This window comes from Meriones unguiculatus, chromosome 3 (assembly GCF_030254825.1).
Source record: "Meriones unguiculatus strain TT.TT164.6M chromosome 3, Bangor_MerUng_6.1, whole genome shotgun sequence".
NCBI classification, from domain to species: domain Eukaryota; kingdom Metazoa; phylum Chordata; class Mammalia; order Rodentia; family Muridae; genus Meriones; species Meriones unguiculatus.
In genome coordinates this window covers 29974402-30000620 of record NC_083351.1, presented here as the reverse complement: position 1 = coordinate 30000620, position 26219 = coordinate 29974402, and the positions used below count along the sequence as shown (strand labels likewise).

Here is a 26219-nt window from a genome sequence, read left to right as displayed (position 1 = left end):
TCCCAAGTGCAGAATCATGTATATTCTGAGTGACTGAGCTATTGACATTCAAGTTTTGACCAGTTTCAAGACGTTGTGACCAGACAGTGGGGAGACCGCACACACACCTTGGATCTATAGTACGAGGAAGACATGGTGTTGGCGTATGGGAGTCAAGGGTTTCAGGTTAGGCAGGATGCATCCAGAAGGTTCTTTGGCTGCCCCAAGAACGTTCCTCCTTTCAGGTTGTCAAGTATCTCTGGCTAGAAAAGAGGCCCCCAAGAAGCTGCTTTTTTTTTTTTTAACATCCGGGCCCCTACTACTGTTGAGCTTGCTAATGCCAAGAATTCACAGCCTCTCCCTTTCTTAACTCTCCCAGAGGAGTGATGAGAAACATAAAAACCACGCGTGGGAGGTGCCTGTTACCGCCTCCCGCAAACGGACAGCTGTGCTTACTAACTCACTTCAGCCTCAGAGTGTCTCGAGAGGTAAATGAAACAGGCCGTTTTCTCTGTCTGCAGAATGAAAAGATGGAGACCCAGAGCTCGTGGGGTCAGCTGGCTGGGAGAGCCAGAACCGGACTCCCATTCTGCATCGCCATGTTCTTCCCAGCAAGTGTAGGCAGCGGTGGCAAGCATGGCTGGGCCATGGAGCTGAGACCCAAGTAATTGCCCATGGCCATCTGTGGAATAGAAATCCCAGAGGGGGGCCTAGGATCCAGATGAGAATCAGCTTTGTCTGCCTTTAGGCAGGGTCAGTTCTGGGCAATCACACCAACGGCAGACATCTCTGCTAGCTGGGAAATGGGCCTCCTTTGGCAAAGGAATCTGGAAACACCCTGAGCCCCTCTGCTCAGGTGGGGCCTGCGGTGGCCACAGATCAACGAGAAGAGGCTTGCACTGAACAGGGAATGTGGTGAGTGTGGCTTCCGCGAGGCTACCGCTTGGCTGGCATCTCATCACCTCCGGCAGGTGGTCTATAAACTATGGACTGTAACTACGACCAGACTTCTTTTGGAGCCACTCTGAGCGCTAAGGAGAAGATACACATCTTAGTCTATAGTCAGGGTGAACTGTCGTCATTTTTCAACTGTACAGACACACACTTGGGGTATAGTTCAGAGGGAAGCAGCACCCCAGGGCGAGACTGCATAGAAACTACAGGTGTGGGGTGTGACACCTCTTCGACATTTTTCGGTTGTACAGCTACTGATTGGTGAAATCTGGCTTTAACCGCAACATTTGAAAGGCCAATTTCTACTTAGATGTGTGTTGTGAAAGAAAAAAAAAGTTATCGTTTTGGCTTTCTACACACTTCACACTCAGAGTAAGTGCAGGTATTATGTGCCCGTTGGGGGGTGTTGCCTTCAAAGCGGATACCTTAAGGAAAGCGTGTGTGTTATTCCAGTGTAGCTGACCCAACTCGAATTTCTAGAACCTTATTTGGAAACTGGGAACTTACATGCTTCCTCAGAATGGGAAAATCTTTGTCCTTTGTCTATAGTTCTTAATAGCCGAAGAGCATTACGTCTGGTAAATACAGTGGGTGTTGGAGCTTGGCACTGCCTTGGCAGATAGCAGGAGTTGGGGGAGGAAGGTAAAAGAACTTAACCAAGGCCGTAAGAGGCCTCTTTCCTTTGACGGCTTCTGAGGTAACCCCAAAGAGGAGTCCTCAAGGTTCTTGGCACCTGCCATGAAATAACTCCAGAGGATGGATGGTCTCCCAAGTGGCCACCGTGAGGTAACTCCGGGTGTGTTTGGGTGTATTTGGTCACTGCTTGTTTTCAGTTAGGCCTTCTATAAGCAGAAACACAAAGCTCCATCTCCACCACTCCTCTGAGGGGAAGGATCTCATCTACTGCTTGAAGAGTTAACATGGAAAGCACTTGGTGTCAAGGCTACAATAGCCACACTCACCCCTCCACAAATACCCACGTCTCCATTTGGAAAAATGGGCAAGGACAGGTTCCAGCAGCATGTCCAGAAGGGGGGCCAGTTATCGTCCGGTAACTTTCTGTGGTAAAACCCCTTTGGTTCCGGGTGACAAGTGAACAGAGTCCATTGAGAAGAAAAGTCCACGGTGCTGAGTTCGAGTGCACAAGAAAACGGTGTGTGGCCAAAGCTCATCCAGATGCATTTCCAGCTGAGGCCAAAGGCAGCAAAGGTGTGTGAAGCTGCTGGAGCTGGCGGTCGGGGAAGCAGGGGTATGGATCCCGAGTGACCAAGCAGTCTGTAGAAATCGCCCGTTGCAAAGCAGGACGCATGCCAACCGCTGAGGTCAAAAAAGGCTCCACCTCACTTTCTACGGAGTGGAGCGCTTCAGTGAGACGGGCCCGAGTGCCTGAGGAATGTGGTAAGACCGGGGGTAGCAGAGGCGTCCTCTCACAGCCTTCTCAGAGCGTCCTGACTGTCTGCGCATGCCTCCATCTCCTGGCTGCCCGAGAGAACAGCGTTTCCAGGAGCCAAGCTCGTGCTGGAAGGTGTTTAACAGCCAGGGACCGCAACACAGACTCGGAGCCTGAAAGCCCTGCCATTCCATCCAAGTGCTCACAGTGGATGCTGGGCTCACGTTGATCATTCGGGATGTTGTTCTTGGTGAGTGTTTTTTGTGTGTGAGTGTATGTGTGTGTGTTTTGTTTTGTTTTTGTTTAAATATATGAGTCTTTGTTCAAACCGTTAGAAAGAATGCAGAGTGCCCAGATGGGATTTTCTAATTTCTGTGCAAATGAAATCACATTAGTCTTGATCTAATTCACTGGACGCTACTCAGGGAGGCAGTAGGATTTGGTTTAAATGCTGCCAAAAAAAAAAAAAGCAGAATTCACTGGAATTCTGAGGCAAGCCTGTTAATGCTGTAACCAGGCTCGGGCAACATGGGGAGGCGGGGCCCCCACTGTTTTTGCTGAGGAATCCCGGGCCTCTCCCAGTTCAGGCTCACTCTCACTAGAGGTAGACCCATTGGTGATGGAATAGACATTCTCTGCAGCTCCCTGAGCGGATACACAACCATTTGGTTCATTCTTCTCCCTGGGGCTGGACAGGCCCGGGAGGATGGCCATCTTCCCAGCCTGCCTGTTTGGCAGCAGGGACATGGCATAGTCTGCAATGATCGCCCCCACATCTAGGTTGCATGCCTGGTCGAAGGCTAGGAAGCCCACGTTGGCATTTGCCTCACACACCGTGAAGGAGCCATCGTCCATAATGAGAAGGTCAATGCCACAGAAATCCATGCCCAGGATGTTGGACACCTGAATGGCCAGCTGCTTGCCTTGCTCTGTCAGTGGACACTTGACGCCCACACCACCTGGGAAGAAAGCACAGGAACGCGGAGGTGATAAATGCCACTCACTGATGACGCTAAGGACTTTCCAGAGAGGCAGGACTGGTGACAAAGGTTACAAAGTTGGGGCTGGAGAGATGGCTCAGGGGTTAAGAGAACCAGTTGAGCTCCCTGGGGACCCTACTTTGACCCCCCAGCACCTATTTCACATGAGTCGCCACTGTCTGTAACTCCATGGGATCCAGTGTCCTCTTTTGATCTCTATGGACACCCATAGACCTATGTCATACAAACATACACAAAACATTTAAAAATAAGTATTGGAAAAATCACAGTGCCTGAAACACAGCATATAATCAATAAATGGTTGTTAGGGAAATGAAGAATTATAATCTATTTATCATATAGTAGATAGGAACAACATGCTTTATAATCAGTAACAATGCTGGGCTGAGCATGAGGGTGTGGTCACCCACCCAGCATGTACAAGGCTCTAGGTTCAGTCCCCAGGACCAGAAAACAAAAGATGATAATAATAATAAAAAATAATAATAGACTGTCAACCTCAGGCTCAACACAACGTCAGACTTAACGCAGAATTTGCCTGCGTGGCCAGAGCATCTCACGACTGTCTGCCTGCACAGCTTCTGGACCACGTGCTAGCCCATGGCAAGAACTGCCTCATAATCCAGTGGTCCCCAACCTGTAGGTCGTGCCCCTTTGGGAGTCTAACAACCCTTTCACAGGGCTTGCATATCAGATATCCCACATATCAGATATTTACATGAGGATTCATAACAACAGCAAAAATGGTTAGGAAGTAGCAATGAAAAGAATTTTATGGCTGGGGGCGGGGGAGTGTCATCACAACATGAGGAACTGGATTAAAGGGTCACAGGGTTAGGGAGGTTAAGAACCACTGTTCATAATCTCTGTCCTCCCGGCTCTGTTGGGGCTGGCTGCTTGGGGACTTTTAGTGAAACAGATCCCAATCAGCAAATGAGCTTTTTTATAGTTAATGAACTTGGAGCACGCATCTGCTGAGTCAGGAAGGAACTGAGGGCTTTTCCTTTTCCAAATTATCTCCACAAATCCATTCCCCAAGGTTGACCATAGTCTTCTGTGATGGAGACAAGGATCTATGTTTCTCTTGCGATGTCTCCATTCCCCATGACAGAAAATGAGTTTCAATTAAAATGTGAGAGCAAACTGAACATCTCTACTGGCCACAGCCTTGGTTCAGGGCCTGGCTCTGTGGACCTTTCACACCGTACCATAACTTTGCCATCCACAAAATTTACACGTGAGAGCTATGCAATTAAGTCACACAAACCAGCAAGGAAAATAAATCTTGATGTTTTAAGTAAGTCGTGCTTTTGCAATGGGCTGCATTCACAGCTCTCTTGGGGGCATCTGGGTTGCAGGTTGGGATCGCTTGTAAGGCCTGTGGTAAACCCTCTGAGAGACTGCAGTTTTCAAAGCCAACTCCTCACCTCCCTCCTAATGCCTTCCATGCTTTACTCAGACAAACCTTTTCCCAAACGCTGGTCCTCGTATCCCTCCCTCGTCAACCCCTCATGGATGTCTGTGGAGTCCTGACATCTACACAACAAGGTTCCATACTTTAGTGTCTTGACACCCAGGACTGTCTTCTGGCCCGGCCCTTGACCTCCTGTCTATCACCTGGATGGCAAGGCCATAGGAAAGGTTCCCTTCTCATTCTCTCTGAGATCCCCACTCAGCAGAGGGTTTGAGTACGTGTTCAGTGAGCAGGTCAACTAGCCCAGTGACCTGCTGGGCCCCATCTTACCTAGAAAGCAGTTGCTCTGCATGCGGCCGTCTGTGGAGCAGCGCAGCATGGAGCCGATCACCTGGCCGCCTACCACCACCACCCGGACGTCCTTCCCGTGTGACTCCTTCACGTACTTCTGGAACAGGTAGGGCACATCATGGCGGACTAGGTGGCAGATGTCGGAGAGGTGATGCTTGTCTCTAGCCAGAAAAACAGCTTTTCCTATAAGAAAGATGGAGAGCAGGGGAGAATGCTGGAGGCTGTGCGCCTGTCTTTACAGTCCTACCTCCTCAGCCTGCCTCCCTGCCCCAAACAGGTACCTGCTTTCTGGAACTTTCCGTGTACTGGCTCCTCCTATTTTTGATGAAACTCTTTCTTCCTACCAAAGAGCACTGAATCTTATTTTCTTCAGCTTTTAACCCCACCACCTCTCTCCTGGCACCCAATTTTTGTTTATTTGCTTGTTTGCTTTTTGTTTTGTCTTGAGACGGAGTCTTATTCTGAATATAACCCATGCTGCCCTAAAATTAAACTCCCAATCCTCCTCAGAACACTGAGATTACAGGCTATGCGCTGTGCCTGCTCCTTTTTTTTTTTTTTCCTAAAATTAAACTATAAAGTATTCCAGAAACTCAGATAAAGGGCCAACCAAGATCCCGAGACTCCTAAAGTCGGCGCTTCCCACCACCCCAAGGTGATGCAGGGTTACGTCTCTCAGTTGGTCTGTCTCTCTGTGTCTCTTGTCTCACTCTAAATGCTCTAAACCACACACTGGGCGGACACTTGTCTTTGTATACAGAACATGATTAATTGAATACAGCTTAGAGGAATCTCAAGTGCGGATGGAGAGAGTCGCAAAGGACAGCCACATCGCAGTAAGAGGCCCACAAAGTCTACGATTGCGCCACCAGACAGGCCTCAGGGCTCACAGGAGGGAAGCTCTGACAGACGCCCTCCCTTCATTTTTGTGTGTGGTATGTGCCTTTATTCACGTATGTGGGGGACATGGAGGCTAGAGGTCAGTGTCAGGTGCCTCGCTCTACAGCTCCCCACTCTCATGTGTATGCACAATGCATGCATGTGAGCTTGGTGTCGCGTGCAGCCACGCGTACGTGTGGAGGCCAGAGGAGGATGTCAGGTGGTTTTCTCTGTCAGTGTCTACCTCACCGCCGGTAGGCAGGGTCCTTAACTGAACCAGATGCTAGCCGGCCAGCTCCCAGGATCCAACTGTCTCTGCCCACCCCACCCCCATTGCTGGGGGTTTGGGGCACGTAAGCCATGGCCAGCTTTTAACGTGGGTGCTAAGGTCTCCAACTCAGGTCCTCATGTTTGCACAGGAAGTACAATATCCACTGCACCATCTCCACCATCCCCTCTGCTCCTCCATATTATTTTTTGACACAGGTCTCTCACTGGAAGCCTTTCCAGAGCAAGGGTTCTGGGCCCACTCCACCACACTTAAGCTTTTTAGGTGGGTGCTGGCCGAGTCAAGACAAGATCCTCATGCTTGCTCAGCAGGCACTTTCCCAACTGAGCCATCTTCCCAGTTCCTGTTTCCTCCTTTTAAGTGGATGAAAGTTATTATTTGGCCATCCTCACTTGGTTCTGCAGAGAATGGCTCCCTCTCTGTCCCCGCCCCCCAAGAGCATTCCTCCGTGACTCTGAAGAGCCTGTCTGCTACTGAAATCTCCCGAGGTCCTCCAGCACCTGCTCTCTGCCCCTCAGTGAGCAGGTCTGTCTGCGCCGCATTCCAGACAGGTTTGTCCTGAAAATTCCAGCATGAGCACGCATGACCGAGCATTCTCTTAGGCAAAAATGGAAAAGTTTCCTCCAGGTATCCTGTTACCACCACAAGGGAAGTGGAACAGCTTTGCAATTAAAAAAAAAAAAAAAGATGGGGTTTGGGGGTAGAAAGATGGTGAGTAGAAGGCACACACACACACACACACACACACACACACACACACGTGGCATAAAACACTGAAAAGCAACTCCCAACACTATATAGACAGCATTCAGGGCTGGGGATGTAGCCTAGTGGTACCAAGCACTGGCTTCCATCTTTAGTACCATCAAAATAAAACAAACCATAATATTCAGTCATTTCTGAAATGATGGAATTCTAGACACCCAATGAAATTTGAGGAGCAGAAGTAAGTTATTTGAAGATCTCCAAGCAGAAAGTTACAGGAGATATGCAGTTAATGTCCACTGGAGAGTGAGTATGTGTGTGTGTGTGTGTGTGTGTGTGTGTGTGTGTGGTGTTTGTGTATGCATGTGTGGTATGTCTGTGTATGTGTGTGTGTGTTTTTTTTATTTCTTTTTTTTTTTAAGATTTATTTATTATTTATACAACATTCTGCCTTCACACCAGATCTTACTATAGATGGTTAAGAGCCACCATGTGGTTGCTGGGAATTGAACTCAGGACCTTTGGAAGAACAGCGAGTGTTCTTAACCTCTGAGCCATCTCTCCAGCCCCATGTGTGTGTGTTTTAATGGAATAGAATAACCCAGATTTTAGAACAGAAATGAAGGATAGAAGTTGGGGACAGTGGCATACACCTGTAATCCCAGCACTCAGGAAGGCAGAGGCAGGCAGGTGTCAGTGAGTTGGAGGCCAGCCTGGTTTAAAAAGCGAATCCAGGCCAGCCAAGGCTACACAGAGAAACCCTGTCTTGGAAAGAAGGAGAAAAAGAAGAAAAGGAGAAGGAGGAGGAAGGCAAGGAGAAAGAGGAGGAGAAGGAAGAGGAGGAAGAGGAGAAATAATGAAGGATGGTTCAATGGCTATAGCACTAGATGTTCATCCAGAGGACACAGGTTTGATTCCCAGCACCCACACAGTAGCTCACAACCATGCCCTCCCTGGCCTCTACAGGTACTGCACGCATGTGGGACAGCGTGCATAAACAGGCAAAATGCTCATACACATATAAATCAGTTCACTTTTTAAGAAGTTTAAAAACAGAAATGAGAAAGACTGGGTGAGCTCTGCCCCATTCTTGAGGCTCAAAGAAGCCCGTGGGCCTGTTTATTCACAAACCTTGCAATGTGACAGTCTGCACTGCCTAACGTGAGCTTGAAAGCGACTTGACCGCTCTTTGGGTGTCTACCTTGGCCCCTACACCACAGCGAGGGTCAGCATGCTTCTGTTCAGGCTGCTGCATCTTGTTGCAGGAGCCGTGACCCCAAGTGTACTCTGCCATCTGAGCGACATACAACTAGTGCAGGCGGAGACTACTCTCTCCTACCGAGATCTCTGCCACACCCCTGCTCTGCACTGAGCAATGCAGCAGGCCTTAGAGCAGTGGTTCCCAATCTGTGGGCTGAGACCCCTTTGGGGGTCAAATGACCCTTTCACAGGGGTTGTCTAAGACAACACAGATATTTATATTATGATTCATAGCGGTCTCAAAATTACAGCTATGAAGTATCAACTTAATAACTTTATGGTTGGGCTCACCACGACACAAGGAACTGTACTAAAGGGTCGCAGCACCAGGAAGGCCGGGAACCGCTGCCTGATGGAGACAGGTGCTCGAAGCCTGCTGCTCTACCCTGAGCAGCTTTCAATGCTAGAACTGCCAGGCAGTGCAGCACTGTGCTAGGAGCTATAGAGACAAAAGGAAGAATGAATGATTTCGTCTAAAAAGGTGGTGGTAGTGGGGAGACTAGGGGTGTGGTTTGATAGAGGAAATGATGTCAGGAGCTGGGCTGAAAAAATGAGCAAGACAGTGCTCTAGTGAAGTCAAGAGAGAAGATGGTTCCAGGCGGCACGTAATCAGTCTCTCCGCTGTGTGAGGACAGCATGGAGGAGGCTGCCTGAAGAGGACTTGGCGCCGTGATGAGGAGTGTGGATTTGGTCTAACGGGTAACATGGGTGAAGTGGGAGTTTCTGGTTTCTTTGCAAACTCAGTTGTGTTGTGTATGTTTTTTGTTTTGTTTTCTTCCTAAGTGTGAGATGCTGGAACGTCTCCTCCCAACCTCCGAGGAAAACAGCCCCCATGAAAAGGGATGTGATGTTGCTAGAAACCTCCTTGTGCAAGGGGCATGGTTTTTGTGAGCTGGAAAACATCCCTGTGCGGACTCTGAGGAAGGATGAATAGAAGCCCACAGACAGTGAGGACAATGCTTTTTGCCGTGCTACACTTTACATCGCTTTGTGGGTTTTTGCGGAGAGAAACGCTCCAGAGAAACCGTTCCACTGCTTTGCTGCTTTGCTGTTTGACTGGACTGCTGGTATCCTGATGGCTGAGACTGGTATATCCCAAAGAACCCAACGACCTAATCGACAGGAAGTACCTAAAAGAGGTCTACAGCCCCTTTCCCTGCTAATCTACATAAGATGGGGGGAGGGTAGAGGGGAGATAAAGGCGTGTAAGAGCTTCAAATAAAATAGGTGGTGGAAAATCTAAGCCTACACATGGGGACTCGGAGCGTGTCCAGCAAGGGAGAACAGATTTGGTTCTGAGAATCCACTCCAAAGAAAGAGCAGATATGCTGGCTGGGGACTTAAGCATCTAAACCTGCCCAGGGGATCCTCTGTTGCCAGAGTTCAGCGAGAGATGGGGATCTGACAAGAGGCCAAAGGAGACTGAGCAGAGCGGACGGAACACACTGTGAGCGTGCGCGGTGTCCCTGTGCTGTAGAAGTGCAGCTGCGCGGACCGACCACGCAGCCAGCCCACGCAGCCAGCCCGCGCAGCCAGCCCAGCAGTACGACTCACCCCGGTGTCCCCGTGTGCTCTTCACCACCACCGGGTAGCCCAGGGGCTCTGCTTCGTCGATCATTTTAGAAAAGTCTTCATGCCCACCTGCCAAGAAAAAAGCGAGAATCAGTAGTGTTGGCGATGGGGCAGAGGCTGGACCAGCACCTGCTCCTTTAGAATGCTCTGATGAAATCAGTCCAAGTCCACCCACACCCAGCAGACATAAACCACACCTGTGATGTGCAAGGCGGGAACAGAGGAAGGCCACTGCCAGCATTAAGCCCTGCACAGACAGAAACATCACACCAGCTGTTGTAACTCTCGTGTCATTCTTACAGTTGGGTCCTTCCCAATGGCTGTGGGAGCAGAATGCTAGGATGGCTGCCTGCCTGCCCCTCCAGGTGAACATTCCCTTATGCAGTCCCCTCCCTTGAGTGGGAGAGAGGCCGGTCAATATGGGAGCATAGGTTATCACCCCTGGGATTACATTACTACTCTTTTAACCTTGAGTCTGTCGAAGGTGGGGAGGAAAATGATTCTCGGTGGGGCCAGCTCTACTCAGATGAATCCTTTAAAGGGAAACAAAACTTCAGGAGCATTTTCCGTTGGCCTTAAAGGAGCAAAGCGGAGAGGGCCATGGAGCAGTGCATAGTAGGCAGCCTCCAGGACCTGTGACTGGCCCCCTGCTCATGGCCAACAAGGAAGTAGACCTGCTTATGGTCACCTCCTCACAGGTCTTGCACCATCAAAACATTCCTTTTCTGATCTACTTCCTCAGATGCTCAGTTCTCTCCCATCCTAAACAAATGGAGTCCTGCTGCGGGGCCCCACACTGTCCTGTAACTCCAAGCTGCTGGCAAGTTACAAGTTTTAGCCACTTCCTCACCCTTCAGCTCTTCACACCTCCCACGATGGTTCCTCCCCCACCACTGAGTGGAAGCAAGCTTCTGGTCCTGAGGAGCCACCTGAGCCTTTGATGACACCATCCTTCCCATTGGCCTCTGTGACCTCGCTGTTTTCTCCTCTTGCTTCTCAACTTGCATCTACCCAGTTCCTTTCACAGGCCCTTCTTCAGCCATTGCCTAGAAGATTTCCTTGGAGCTGGAGGGATGGCTCATTGATTAAGAGCACTGGCTGGTTCTTGCAGAGGACCTGGGTTCAATTCCCAGAACCCACATGGTGGATTCTCTCTTTTATCCCCCCCAATTTTATTTTATGTTTTATTCTTTTGTTTTCATTGAGATGATCTCATTTTGTAGCTAGCCTAGGCTGACCTCAAACTCATGATCCTCCTGCCTCAAGTACCAGGATTCCATTCCAGGCATGCATTACGGCCCGGTTTGATCTTTTCACTGCAGTAAATACGTAAAACAAGTATTCCATGTCAAACCCTTTCAGCAGACCCCTTAGACCTCTGTGCTTTCATTCTTCATGTTCACACAGAGTAACCTCCTCTGCCTCTCACTCCGCTTGGCACAACAGGGCTTCCAAATCTTGGTCCCCAGCATTCGGAAGCCTGAGGTTCACTGCTCACTGCCTCTCAAGTATCTTCCCTGTCTCTGCTTTGTCTTGTGTCATTCACTCTCCAACGCGATCTGCAGGGTGACTTGTTGGCACCTCCTGGTCAGAACCTTCCTGTTCCTGTTGGGGTACCGCTATCTCATCAGCACACTATGTGCAGCGTCCTCTTATCTTTCTGATCTCAAGCCTCAACTCTCTCGTGGGGATCCTTCACCTTCTGCAGCTACTAGCCATGCCACCTGCTAATTATGCTCTCTTTACCTCTGCCTCTTTTTCTGTTCTCTGTCCCTGGCCCTTCTTTTTGCAGGCTGTCTCTAGCTGAGATATCTTTTTCTTAGATAAAGGAGGTGGTCCTGGATGTCTGATGGCTTCCATAGGCGCTCACCAGTGAATTCCTGTACCACCCAAAGACAGTGATTCTGTCACCTGATCACTGCTCGTACTGTGTGGAAATTGTCTGTATGTTTGTTTCTGATGCCATGGGAATGCCCTGGGGGCAGGACCCTTCTAGCCCAGAACTTCTGCGGTGGTTTGAATAAGAATGTCTCCCACAGGTTCATATAGCTGAACGCTTAGCCAATAGGAAGTAGAAGAAACTCTTGGATAGGATTAGAAGGATTAGGAAGTGTGGCCTTTTTGGAGGAAGTATGTCATTGGTGGATGGGCTTTGAGGTTTCAAAAGCTCATGCTAGGCCCAGTCTCTTTCCTTGCCTATAGATCAGGATGTAGCTCTCAACTACTTCTCCAGCGTCATGGCTGCCTCTTGCCATGCTCCCCAACATCAAGATAATGGACTAAACCTCTGAAACTGTGAGCAAGCTCCCAATTAAATGCTTTCTGTTGTAGGAGCTGCCTTGGTCATGGTGTCTCTTCACAGCAATAGAACCCTGACTAAGACATCTTCGTATGGTGGCTGGTCCAGGTTTACCAAATGACTTCAAACAGGAAGCGGCCAAGGGACTGGCCAGTATTCAGTACGTTAATTTTCCCCAAAGGTAAACAGACTCATAGGGAAAAAGCTACCAGAAACACGGAAGGTTTCTGGGGGAGAGGAGAGAGACACCAGTATTTTGGGAAGGAGTCACAGATACATTTTTGGGAGACTCACCATAGGAGAAGGTGTCCGGCATGGGGACCCCATGTCCCGCCAGCTCTTGGAATGTCCAAAACTTGTTGATGCAGTTTAAGATGCTTTGAGGACGATTGACCAAACGGCAGCCCAGCTTCTCCAGGTGCCTCAGGATGGTGATTTCACTGTCCGACTGCACAGAGGGCGTGGATACCCGGACAACCACCACATCAGGGAAGGTGGTCAGGGGTTTCTGGCTCAGCTGCAGGCCTGCAAGCAAGGGCTAGAGTGAGCTCAGCGCTTGCCAGTGTTTTGCTAACCGGAAGAAGTGCTTCCAGAGTTCATCTGGCCAAAAGAGAGCCTCAAAACTGCCTCACGGGCATCGTGGCCACAAGAGGGCGGTAGGCACCACTGCCCTCCAGCAAATGGGCAGAACGTGATTATGACACAAGGAATGAACAGAGAGAAAGAGGATGCAGTGCACCAAGAGTGACGCAAGTTAGAAGAGTCCACAGCACAGCTGTAGTCAGGCTCTGCTCCCCTCCTCTGGGGCCAGTGGCTTGGGAGGCTGACAGCTTCAAACAAAAGCCTTAGTGACACCCAGCCCTAGACTCTCCAATGACTGAAAATCTACCAGCTGCAACATTATGCAACCACTTCCAGATTATCGTTGCATTTTGTTTTGTTTGAAACAAGATCTTTGATGTAGCCCAAACTAGCTCAAACTCAAGATCCTTCTGCCTCAGGAGCTGAGACCCATGCTATGTGACACCAAGCTAGAGAATCTTTATGAACATATAGTTGTATTTTATATATGCAAATGTTTTATACATGTCAATGTTAGATGGAGAAACAGGACTCTAAAGATGCTATGCAAAGTGTTTCCTAACATGTGCAAGGCCTGGGTTCAACTCCTAGCTCGGTATGAACTCATTTGACAGAGGGGGGAAATTCCCAACACCACTCATGCGCTCTCCCCCAAATAAACCCACTTCAGGATTCAAAATAACTAATTCGTTGTGACCTCAACTATGTAAACACATGCTGGTTGAAAAAGAAGAAAAGAAATATACACTTTAACAGTAAGAATAGGGTTAAGAAGAAATCTCTCTCTCCTTCCCTCTTTTCCTTTTTCTCCCCGTCCCCCACCCCTGCAACAGGGTCTTTCTATGTAAGCCTGGCTAGCTTGGCACTCACTATGTAGCCCATATGGCTTTGTCTCACAGCAACATTCCTGCCTCAGCACCCCAAGTGACAGGATTATAGTGACAGGCTCCTATGCCAATCCCCCCAACTCTTATTTTTTTTTTTTTTTGTAGTTTCTATTTATCTGGATTTTTCCAGAATGTTTTTTTTAGGTGTATATTACCTTCATGACAAAACAAGAGTTAAAAATGCCTATGAAAAAACAAATCAATACTTAGCAAATACTGAACTCCATCTTCATCAAATGACACTCACTGTAAGCTACTGCAGCATACACAAGTGAAAAGATCTGAGGCTGTCTACCTGACTCTGAGCTAACCGTGGGCTCAGCTTAATGTGAAGACCCAAGAGGATCCTGAGCAGCCTACAAGTTGCTGAAGGACTTCCGTGCAGAAGAATTCTCTGGCTTGCCTCGCATGACACCAAGGGGTAGAGCTAGCCATGAAACGATTTTCGCCTGTGTGTTTTGTGCTGACTCCAGGCCCTGGCATGCTACCTGGTACTTGGTAGGCACCTGCTATTTGTTGAATTGAACAGAAGTGGCAGGAAGATATGTTTGGGCTTCGCCAAGCTCAGTTACTCTTCCACTCCTTTAGAATGGAGTGGGCACTTGAAGGTGGTACAGAGGGAATGCAAGGGGTAGAGGCAGCCGTGCAAACGCTTGGTGTCTCTCAGCCCTGACACCCTCAGGTTTGTCTACTCCAGGCATCGACAGGACACCCAGCAGCTGGGGCGGAGTGAGGGAGGCAGGGCACAGAATGTGTGAGGCAATGAAAACTGAGTTTCAGGACTTCCTGGCTCTGTCTCCACCCTAATCAACCTAAAAGCAAGTCCCCAAATGCTCTAAAGAAAACCTTTAGAGTACAATCTACCAACCCACATCACAGGCTTTAACTTATAGCACATTTTTTTTTTTTATATCTTGCACCAAAAAGCAAAATGCAAAAGAAGTCACAATTTTTCCATCAGGGATTCAGGTGTAGAGTGTTGCTCAGTGGTAGGGAGCTTGCTGACCTTGTGTGAGGGCCTAAGTTCGAGGTTCTCCTAAGCCCATGCAGTGCCACACAGTACTATCTCCTAAGCTAGGCATGGTGGTACATACCCACGATCTCAGCCATCGGGATGTTGAGGCAGGAGGATAAAGAGTTCACAGACTGCTTGGGCTACATGGCAATGGTGTCATGACTACATCAATATTGAAATTCTAAGCTGAAAAAGAAGAAAAAAAAATCTCTGAAACAAAAAACCAACCAGACAAAAAGCAAGCCATCCACAAAAAGGACTGTGTGGATCCAACTTACAAGCCAGCCATTCCAAATGGTTTCACTGACTACTTTTAAAAAGGTGTGGCTGTAGAGGGACAGTTGTTAAGTCGCATTTTCCTCGGCAGTCCTGTGGATGCCGTGAGCCCAGCAGCTACAACTGTCTCAGGGCTGGTCTGTGAGAAGCCAGGTTAGCCTCTCTCGGCCACCAGAAACAGGACTGCAGCTGCCTTCCCTGCAGTTTGAAAAATCCCCTCTCCCTTCAGCCCTTGGAACAAGTAGTGGGAAAGTGAGGACAGGGCAAATTTGGAAGAAAAAGAAAGGCAACCGCACTGATCAAAATGGTGGATAAATATGGAATGCCCAGCACATCGTGACATAGTGAGACAGAGACCAAAGACCCTCTGAAAACCAGCCAAACATTACACACACAAGGCACCGACACTGTCTTGGCACAGACCTTCCAAAAGCAAGGTAGGACGATTTTTTCTTTTTGACTACTCAATGAGAAAACAATTAGGCAAAAGACAAGCAATTTAGAGAAGCAAGAAGCAAGAGAAGCACCCAGCTTTCAAATTCCAGCACGAGCCCACGGACGGACGGACAGACTTCTGCACAGGGAGAGAAGAATTCAGTCCATTTCTGGGAATACCGACCACAGAGCACAGAGAGAGAGCCCAGCCTCCACAAGCAGCGGGACAGACACCTGGGAAGTCTTACCAGGACTTCATCTCTCTCCTCCAAATGTAAATCTCTGGGCCTGGCTCACTCCCACTGAAGCCTTTAATAAAGGAAGAATGCAACAAGTTAAGGCGGAACCCCAAAGGCTTTGCCAGCCAGGAGGACAGGTCTGCCGCCTGCCTATGCTGCTGTCTGTCCCTGTGCACGAGGATCATGTTAGGTTTGGGGTTGCACCAGCTCCAGGTATCCATGGGTTTCAGATCAATGGATCCAGCCAACTGCAAATAGAAAGTACTGGAAAAACTTAACTTATGTCCATACTGAAAATGTTCAGTCTTTTTTTTTTCTTGACATTATTCCTTAAATAATATGACTTTAGTATAGCAACTATTTCCGGTATAGTTCAGTGATTGACCACTCACCAGTTATACAAAGGCCCTGGGTTTTAATCCCATCCACCTTTAAAAAACTCTACAAAGAATCTACAATTATTTACATAATATTTATACTGAATCGAGTACTCTAAGAGATCTGGGGGTGTGCTAAAATACAGGAGGATATGTGCAGGTGACGTGTTAAGGCCTAGAACATTCATGGATTTTGGACCGGAGCGGAAGGGTCTAGAACAATCTCCTGCAAATACTAAGGGATAGCCAAACATCTTTGACTTCTGACACTCCTGCGCTGGGCCTTTCCACTAGCCCTTGCTTAGTCTCTTCATGTTGGCTATTATCACACTGATACAATGTGACCTCAGGTAGACAAAGCTGCTTCACACTCTGGCTTCAGTAAGAGCAGCAGCCACATGGGGCCAAAAACAATTTGCATTTGGGGCTGGCTCCTTGGCAAACCTGCCTGCAAAGTCTGAGACCTTTAACCACATAGGAATTCACACTGTTGGCACGGACACCAGGTAAGCACCTGCTAAGCCCAATGCAGTTAGTTATACAGCTTCTTGAACACGTCAGCTTTCCCAGGGCCCTTAATATTCTCATTGTGATCTGCTGGCCTCAAGCCAAGGGAATGGAGGACCCGTGTGGGCTGAAGGACAGGGCTCCACTTGGCCATGGTGAATGGAAGGAAAGCTACCCTGGCCTTCAGATAACCAGGGACTTGACATGACTCAGTATCACCTTAACCCAGGGAGGTAGGGAAGGACACAAGCAGTTTCTGGGTTCCTCCATCACTCAGATGCCTGGCTGGGCTTAAGATTTACTATGCTTAGCCTCAAACCACTTTAAAAAAAAAAATTAACCAAGAAGATCACTCTGACCTCAAAGAAGTCAATAAGATAGCATGGGGCAAAGATTAGATGTTAAACTGATTTGTATAATGACCCAGCTAGGATAAAGCAACTTTTTGGAAGCAAAACACTATTCTCCATCTTCTACTTTCATGGGTTACTATATCACAACTTCCTCTTGAATTCTGTTTTCCTTTGGAAATGTTTTAAATGCATGAAAATAAACCAGACATGCTGCGTCTACTGGTGCTAACTGCTGTACTAGCTTGCGGTTTTGTTGCTGCGATAAACACCACGACCAAAACCAACTTGGAGAGGAAAGGGCTTATTTCATCTTGCACTTCCAGGTAACAGGACATCACTGCAGGAAGTCAGGACAGGAACTCGAGGGGGGGGGACCCGGAAGCAGGAACTGATGCAGAGGCCACGGAGGAGTGCTGCTGGCTGGCTTACTCCCCATTGCTTGCTCGGCCTGTTTTCTTATACATCCCAGGACCGACAGGACCACCTGCTCAGGGGTGGTATGACCCACAGTAGGCAGTAAGCTGCCTCCGCATCCGTCACGAATCGAGACAGTACCCCACAGACTTGCCCACAGACAATACGGCAGAGGCCTTCACTCAAGTGAGGTCCCCTCTTCTCGGATAACTTGTGTCAAGCCGGACATTGCAGAGGACCATAGCTTTGGGGCCAGCTTGGGCTACATGGTGAGCCCTGGTCTTAAAGCAACAACAAAACAAACAGACACGACCCAATAATAATGACCCAGAGCGGAAAACGTAGGATTACTTCTTCAAAGAATCAACTCTGCTTCCATAACCTGTATAGGGATGAAATTAAATTCAGCAAAAGTAAACTTTTGCATTTAGTGTGTTCAGTAGCATAGAAATGTGCTTTACAAGGGAGATGTAGTGTTGCTGTGCAAGAAGCAAATCATGATCCAAAGGCAGAGTTTTAAAACTTAAAACCCCACTCTCTGTGACCCACCCAGAGGAAGAGACGCTTGGCTGTTCGTCAGATCTGACTCTGGCTGGTGCTTGGGCTGAGCAGTTATCTGCTCTGTGCTGCGTATTCTCCTAAGAATGTCCATATTTTCCATCTCATTTATCATCCATCCTATGATACAGACCCTAGGAAGAGATTTGACTGCAGAGGCCTGGCATTTACACAGATTTGCACTAGGGACTACCCACGTAAGTCACTTTCCCAGCCCACACATGCAAGTCACTCTCTCTCACACACACACCCTTGGCTTCACAAAAGAAAGCTTCAGCACTAACCTGGATTCCAGTACACTGGGTCACAAAAACCTTTCATGTACAAAGCAAGCAGCAGAAACAGCAGGACACAGAGGGATGAGAGCAAGGGAGGCCCTCGCTTGGGGCAACTTTTAAGACTGGCATTTAGCAGGATCCTGGGACTGTGGCTGGCACTGAGGCTATGGAAGGTGCCAGGAAAGAATTGATAGCCTCCGTGGTCACTCCTGCCCCCCCTCTGGACGTTTGCTGTGTTAGGAGGGAGCCGTGTCATCGGAGTACAGCAGGCTTGGGTCACTGCAGCTTCTCTCCATTTCTCTGGGCTCCGCCCCCACCACCTCCCATGAAGGAGTCATCTGGAGTCAGGGGTTGATCCTGCCATCCCTGTGCTTATCCTTTTGAGGTTCTGTGAGGGAAGATGCTCAAAGAAATCTCTTCACCTCACTGAAACCCAGGGTGACTTGTTCGGCCTCTTTTCCTTCCCCACCCCCTGCTTTTCTGAGGTCACTCAATTCAATGCAGCCTTTATTGGACTGTTGGCTCGAGGCAGACACACCTACCAAGCAGGGCACAAATGTGAGGCAGGCTGCTGCTGCCCTCCAGACACTCAGAGGCCCCTCGTGGAGGAAGCTACGGTCAGACTCAATGCACGGACTATTCTGTGCTCATTCAGCATATATTTATTTGGCAGCTGCTTTAGGCCAATCCCCAGTTTGAGTTTGCCCGAGGATGCCCTGACACCACGATTTAGGCTCTTGTAGCCAAACAGGTGGTAATGCTCTCAGCACAAATGCTGAGAGGGGAGTCTGGGAAGAGCGTGTGGGAAGTTAAGTCTGTGATCTGTGAGTTGGTACCCTCTGGAGGGGAATCCCCCGGCCTGAGTATGAATACACCCACCTGAAGTTATCTGTGCCAGTTAGTAATGTGAGGAATTTTCTTAATTGATGATTGATGTGGGAGAGCCCAGGCCATTGTGGGCAGTGCTACCCATGCTACCCCAGGCAAGTGGTCCTTGGCTGTAGGAAAAGCAAGCGGATGGAGCTGGAGAGATGACTCAGCGGCTAGAAACATACACTGTTCTTCCGGAAGACCTGAGTTCCGTTTCCGGCAACCACATCAGGCAGCTGGCAACTGCCTTTAACTCCCCCTCTAGAGTGATCCAACTCTTCTGGCCTCTGCAGGCACACACTCACATGTATGTACTGATATGTACGTGTGTGTTCACACAAACACACAATTAAAAACAAATCTTTAAAAATACTAAGACAACAACAACAACAACAACAACAACAAAACACCAAGCTGAATAAGCCATGAAGCAGCTCTCTGGGGCTCGCCTCAGTTCCCACCTCTAGGTTCCTGCCTGAGTTCCTGTCCTGTCCTGGCTTCCCTCTGTGATGAATAAGCCATGAAGCAGCTCTCTGGGGCTCGCCTCAGTTCCCACCTCTAGGTTCCTGCCTGAGTTCCTGTCCTGTCCTGGCTTCCCTCTGTGATGGGCTGTGACCTGGGAAATGTAAGTCAAATAAACCCTCAGCTTTTCAAGTTGCTGTGGGAACTTTATCACTACAAAAGAAAGCAAACTAAGCTCCAGACAGGATTTGGAAGAATCCAACTGGAACTGACTTGCAAGCCTCTTCCCTGGGGACTAGCTCTCACACTATTAGAAGATGCTGCCAAGGGAGAGAAGCAACCTACCCAGAGGTAAAGTCTACGGACCACAACAATGACCAGCCCAGCAAGAGAGCCCCAAGGGTACAAGAGCGCCACTTTCATCTTGGAGGTAGCCAGTAGCCGTCTAATTGAACTTCAGACCTGCTCAAAAGGAGTGAATTTGTGGCTGGTACTGTAAACTTCACCAGCTACCCATGGTTGGAGAGGTCACAGACCCCTGACAGAGAACCTACTACGGCCATTTTCCTACACCAATGTTAATTCCAAACTGCATTCTAAATACTTATCTTTACGGCCACAGATATGTGCAGCTCTCGCTCCTCATTAAAGAAGCATCTTTAAAACAAACAGTATACTTCCCGACTTCCTTCAGCTCTTGACTAGAACACACATGTGGGTGAGGACCACCCCAGTCAGCCTCATACTGCAGCCATTGTCCACCTCCTGCTCTCTTCCTGTCTTAGCTGGAGTTTCTATTGCTGCGAAGACCTTGCCAACTCCTATAAAGGAAGACATTTCACTGGGGCTGGCTTACAGTTTGGAGGTTTAGTCCACTATTGTCATGGCCGGAGGCACGGCATGCAGGCAGACATGGTGCTGGAGAAGGAACTGAGAGTTCTAAATCTGAGTCTGTAGGCAGCAGGGAGAGGACTGTGAGCCATTAGGCTTGATTTTGACCTTGTTGGTATAATGTTCTTTTGAAATGTGAACACTTTGTTCATTCAAATGCTGATTTCTCTCCCCCACTCTCTGGTTTCAATCCAGACATTGCATTGTGATACTTTTTCTAAGCATCACCTGTCTTAACTTTGTGTAAATGTGCCAAAATAAAACAACCAGCCACAATGTTGAGAAATAGAGGAAGGAGTAGGTGGGAGAGCGGAGGAGCCAGAAGAGAGGAAAGAGTGGGAAGAAAAGGGCAAGAGAGCTGTGAGAACAGAGGCATGAGGAAAGATCTTGGAACTACATGGAGAGATGGACTGGACCTAATATATCACTAAAAGCAAGTATAATGTGGGAAATCTAAATGTTAGGAAACTATGAGGGCTTGGAGGTTTAGGATGGAGTAACTATTGCCCAGCATTGTGTTCTAGGTTAATTAAATAAATCATAGTCTCTGTGTGGTGATTTGGTTATACAGCTGTTTAGGATCAACAGCAGCTTTACCAGAAGATATATCAATAGTAAATATTAATAGTCACTTACAACAGATCTCAAAGTTCACTCCCAGTGACACACCTCCTCTAAAAAAGCCACACCTACCCCAACAAGGCCACACTGCTTAACAGTGCCAGTCCTTACGGGCCAAGCATGCACACACATGATTCTGTGGAGGCCATTCCTATTCAAACCACCACACCTCCCCTTTAACTTTTTCAGAAATACTCTGAATCGTTTACTTACCTTGTTTATATTCTACCTCAATATAAATGTAAGCTCCTGGAGAGGCAGTGACTTTCCAGTACTTTTATTCAGGCACCTAAAACAATACCTAACACACGGTCAGCAGACAGCGACAGAATAAGCAAACGCATGAATTAGTGAGGGTGAAGACCAGGTCTGCTCTTATTTGCCATTCTATATTTCCAGCGTACTGCCTGGCACTGTGCTCAGTAAATACCTGCTGAGCGAAATGGCTAAAATGGAAATTGGATTGTGGTGAACAATAAAAAATAAGAATAAAATTTAATAGTAGAGGCGCAAGGGAAAAGACTCATCATTCCTATCCAGTCGTCAACACAGAGTAACTGAATTACCACTTGCTGATGGTGAGGTCTCCAGTTACTTCTTTTGGGGAAGAAAAAAAAAAAAAAAAAAAAAAAAAAAAGCTTTGTTTGTAGCCATGGCTGGCCTGAAACGCTTTATAGAGATCGCACTGGGATTAAAGTCGTGGATCACCAAGACCGGCTCCACACCCCCCCCACAGCCCCTCCCCCTGCACTTTCTTTTTGAGGCAGGGTTTCCTGTAGTCCAGATTAGAAAGAGCTTGAGTTCAAGGCCAGCCTAAATTGGAAATGAAGCAAGACTGGATCTTAAAAAAGAAAAGGCTAGGCACGTAGCTCAGTGTCAGGGTGCTTGCCTAATGTTTAATTTTTAGTACCACAGATAAAAGAGAAGCTGACCTAGAAAGTACTTTGCAGCACTGGAAATGTCCGGTGGGAGATCACTTGCCGAGCATCTACAAGACCCTAGCTTCAGTCCCCGGGGCCGCATGAGCATAAATAAATAAATAGATATGGCCACCGAAGCTTGAGCTCCGAAAGCAGCAGGAATGCTGAATCATTCAGCTCCTGGGAGACAAGCGCTAACATGCCCCGCCTTTCCGGGTCAAACTCACTTTCTCTGCTTCTGGTTATGAGCTCATAACTATCTCTTTCTTTCTTCCTTCCTTCCTTCCTTCCTTCCTTCCTTCCTTCCTTCCTTTCTTTCTTTCTTTCTTTCTTTCTTTCTTTCTTTCTTTCTTTCTTTCTTTCTTCCCCCTTGAGTTGGTTGCTGATTCTGACCTGAGGGTGGCCAGAGAACTTAACCGTCACTAGCAGACCTGGCTTCAGACAGCAGCTCACCACAAAAACACGCTCATCTCATCAGGATCTCCTACACGCTGGCACTAACTGCACAAAAACCTTGTTTAACTTTACAGTTACAAGCCTCACACTTCAGACTTTACCTGAAGGCCTGCTATGTACCGGATATGGAACGAATACTCGAAGACTCCTCAACTGGGGGGATAGGAGCCTTGTACACACAGCTAAGTTACGGTGAAAACCCAGTGGGGCTACCCTGACATTGTTTGGTAGCAGGTGGAAGATACCTCCATGGAGCTAGGGCAGGGAGCTTTGGGAAAGACTCCAGGAGACACCAGTGGCTTGAGCTAGATTGGAGGGATATTTGGGATGCTACCATCTGGGAGGAACCAGATGGGCACCTCAGACTGACAACAGGGAAGCCAGCATTGACTAACGCATGAAAAGACCGAAGAATGCACCGAGTATGGCTGTAATTCCCAGCTGCTGTTGTGTGCATAATTACCTCCCTGATGCTTACAAGAATTCATTAGTGAGAAGAACCTAGCGCAAGCCACTCGCTCCTGTGCAAGTACCTACTATGTATGACTATACGTAGTCATGTTCTCACTGTTGTTTTTATTAGTTATACATAGTATGACACTTGTATTTAGGAAAATAAGCACTTACTGAATGGCTAAAGAATTTGCAGATTCTGAAAGGTCTTTAGGATTTTCCTAACGTGAAGCCAGCAGAGCGTAAAGGGGTACGATTTCCATAGGGCTACTTCAGTCACCTGAAGGTCGTTGCTTTTTCCTCACAAGCCCCCACCCCATCCAATCTGGGTTGGTTAGGGTGGATCACTGAAGGGAAAGTAACCGCCACAGAGCCAGGTGTGGTGGCACTGCACTTTAGCCCCAGCCCTTTGCGGGTGGAGGGCAGAGGCTAGCAGATCTCTGGGAGTTGAGGCCAGCCTGGTCTACATAGCAAGCTGCAGGCCAGCCAAGGCTACCTAGTGAGCCCTGTCTCAAAGAGGAAAAAAATAAATAAGTCAAAAAGCCAAAAAATAAACAACAATGAAAACCTGTCTTCAATTTCTCCATCCATCCAGAAAGCATCTATACAGATTTTCCTGTAGCTAAAAGGAAATAACTGGTTTGTGAATACAGATACTTTCCCTCATGAATTCCACTTAATTGTTTAAGTGCTTTCTGAATCACTATGATTTAACTTTCACTTTCCTTACAGTTGATTCTTTGAAATGGAGTTTTAGATACCCAGAGAGCATTTTCAGAATTGCTGATGGGCATGTAAAGACTGAAGAACGATTAGAAAATCTGACTACTGTATCTCAAAAAAACGACATCTCCACAAGCTGAAAAACAAGCAAGTAAGCTCATTGGGGAGTGGAAAGATGTGTAAGCAAATGACTTAGTTTACATCGCCAAAAGATGACTGATCATTCTACTTAAATATGGTAGCAAAAGCACGGACTTTTCAAAATTGGAGAACCTCAACTCTATAAGACACACAATTCAAAGGGGCGGGGGCTGGAGAGACAGCTCAGCCGTTAAGCGCACTGGCTGCTCTTCTAGAGGACCCAAGACGCGTTCTCAGAACCCACATGGTGGCTCACAACTGCCTGTAGCTTCAGTTCCCAGGGGTTACGACGCCCCCTTCTGGCGTCTGCGCTCACTGCATGTACATGGTACACAGTCGTATATGGAGACAAAACACCCATACAGATAAAACTGAGATGCAAAAATGTAACAAAACCCTAATATCAAAGTCAAAGTGATATGCACAAAGCGAAGCCAAGACTCTTGGGAACAGAAAAGCTGTAAGAAGAAACCAGTACTTCAGGAATGTAGTTCACTGACCACTCGAGAGGCTTTTAGCAATCGGCACTTGGGAAATGGTACTCTTTACACTTAAATCACACTGCTTTGAAATGCGAGGTGTCTAATGCTTGCGTACACTCCTCCAAAAGTAGATGCAATCTGATCCTACATATGGAAGACTTAAATACACTGACGGATCAACAATGCACAACTGAGCTGTTTCACTTAGGGACACGTACTCAAAACCTCACTTGTAAGCAGTCTGTTCGGAATCCCTTCCCTTGCTGAGGGACTCCCACTGAACCAAATCAAGATGATATGTAACAGCATTCTAAGAGGCATCCAAGAGGGTCAAACCCTCTTTAGCCCTGGACCCCCTGAAATAGCTGGAAGCTGAGGGCTTGCTGAGAACACAGAATGTAAGCCAGTGAATTTGAGTTTCCAAAGTCATGGACAGCTTATGCAAAACAGGCATGCATTGAAGAAAATAAAAATATCTGAAAACGATGCAGTTAGGTAGAAATCAGAGATGATAACCACGTCTTAACACCCAAAATCCCCCTGGACCAGGCACTGAAAGGATGAGTAAGGTCTGGAGGGCGTGTACTTAATCTGGGAATCAGAATTTAACGCGCCATGGAAGGTGGACGAATTAATGAGAATCATCAATCGTCTCTCCTCGCCGCTGACACTCCAGAGACAATCTCAATCTTTCTGGGCTGTCTTCCATAATTAGGCGCCCACTTTGGGAACAGTGTTCTGCCTGGGGGCGTTCATCCGTGGTGCACGCATAGTTCTGGAAAAGTTTCCCAAACATCTGCCCTAAGAGCAATTTTGTGGATTCTGGGTTGGCTCCTTACATTTCGGAGTCCAGCCTGGCAGGGCACCCGTGCTGGGAAAATCTACAATTTGAGGTCTGGTGCCTTTAGCTTCAGATGAACGTGAATGCCCCACTAACCCGTCTCCTAAGTGAATTAAGCACCTTCTTAACTCTTGACCTCAGGATGCTGCAAAGAGGGGGTACCTCGGAGGAGGGCTCCATGCGGAGGAGCCGCTGGCTCACGGGATCCCGGCGTTCCTCCCGCCCTTCTGGGACTGAGCTCACCTAGGTGGCCGCCGACGACGGTGACGGCGATCTGGTCCAGGAACACCGCCCGGAAGCGCACGTCCTGCTCGGAGCAGCGCTGGCGAAGCGCGCGCAGGATCTGCACCTGCGGGTAGTCCTCGCGGATGAGCCGGTCGGTCAGCAGCCAGACCTGCGCGCACATGGCGACGGAGGCGGCGGCGGCCCGCCCGCGCGACCCCCTGGCGCGTCCTGGGCGAGCACCGCGGCTCCGCTCGCGCCGCGCGCCAGGCGCCTCTGCAGCCCCCGCCGGCGAATGCGCCCGGTCGCCCCGCGCCGCCGCCGCCGCCCAGCCAATCAGCACGTCGCGCCGCCCGGGGAGGACGCGGCCGGGAGCCTGCGGAGATGCGCAGCCTGCGGCGGCCGGGCGGGGCTGGGGCGTCCCCGGGAGTCGGTGGGCCCCAGGCGGGGTGGGCGCGGCGCTGCTCCCCCAGAGAGGCGCGAGTCTGAGATGCTCCGCTATCCTCCTCCAAAGACGACTCCCAGCCGGGCAAGGTCACACGGCGGGCCTCCGGAACTGGATTTGACCCTTAGAAGAGAGAGCCGTCTACCCCAGTCCTGGCCTGCAGCCTGGGCTGGGAAGTGGAGGCAGCTGAGTCTTGGCAGCCTCTTCAGACAATTCGAAGATGTTTATGCTTTTCTCAGGGCCTCCGTCTCTTACACTAGGCATCCTCTCCCGGTTTCACCAGCAATTGGCCCTCCTGACCTCAGTGTCATAAAAACAGGTCTAAGACCTCCTGGAGTTAAAGACCCCTGGTGTGTCCCTCTTCCCTCGCAGTCCTGTCACTTCCCCTGCACCTACAACTCAGTCATTTGTACAGGTTGTCCTTGGTCCTAGCCATTTGCAAATTCTGCCTGGAAACAATAGCGCGAAACCTGGTGGTCAGTTCTTGAAAAATAAATAAATTATATTTTTATTTATCTATTGTGCACAAGGAAAGCCGGTGGGGAGCTACCACGGCTTGCGCATGAAGGTCTGGAGCTTGTTCGCCTACCTCTTCCACCCCAGGGGTTCCAGGGATCAAAATGAGGTCCTCAGGTTTGGCCACAAGTACTATTACCCTCTGAGCCATCTCACCAGCAT

General features: G+C 48.6%; 1 protein-coding gene across 1 annotated transcript; it reads right to left on the bottom strand.

Annotated features, from left to right (window-relative positions):
- On the bottom strand, positions 1-25798 carry Rimkla (ribosomal modification protein rimK like family member A). Its single transcript, XM_021635027.2, is given in 6 exon segments — positions 1-2856; positions 2858-3282; positions 5069-5272; positions 9777-9863; positions 12388-12618; positions 25118-25798. Coding segments are annotated over 6 exon segments (1167 nt in total). The 5' UTR covers positions 25281-25798; the 3' UTR covers positions 1-2799.
- Positions 25799-26219: the final 421 nt, after the last annotated feature.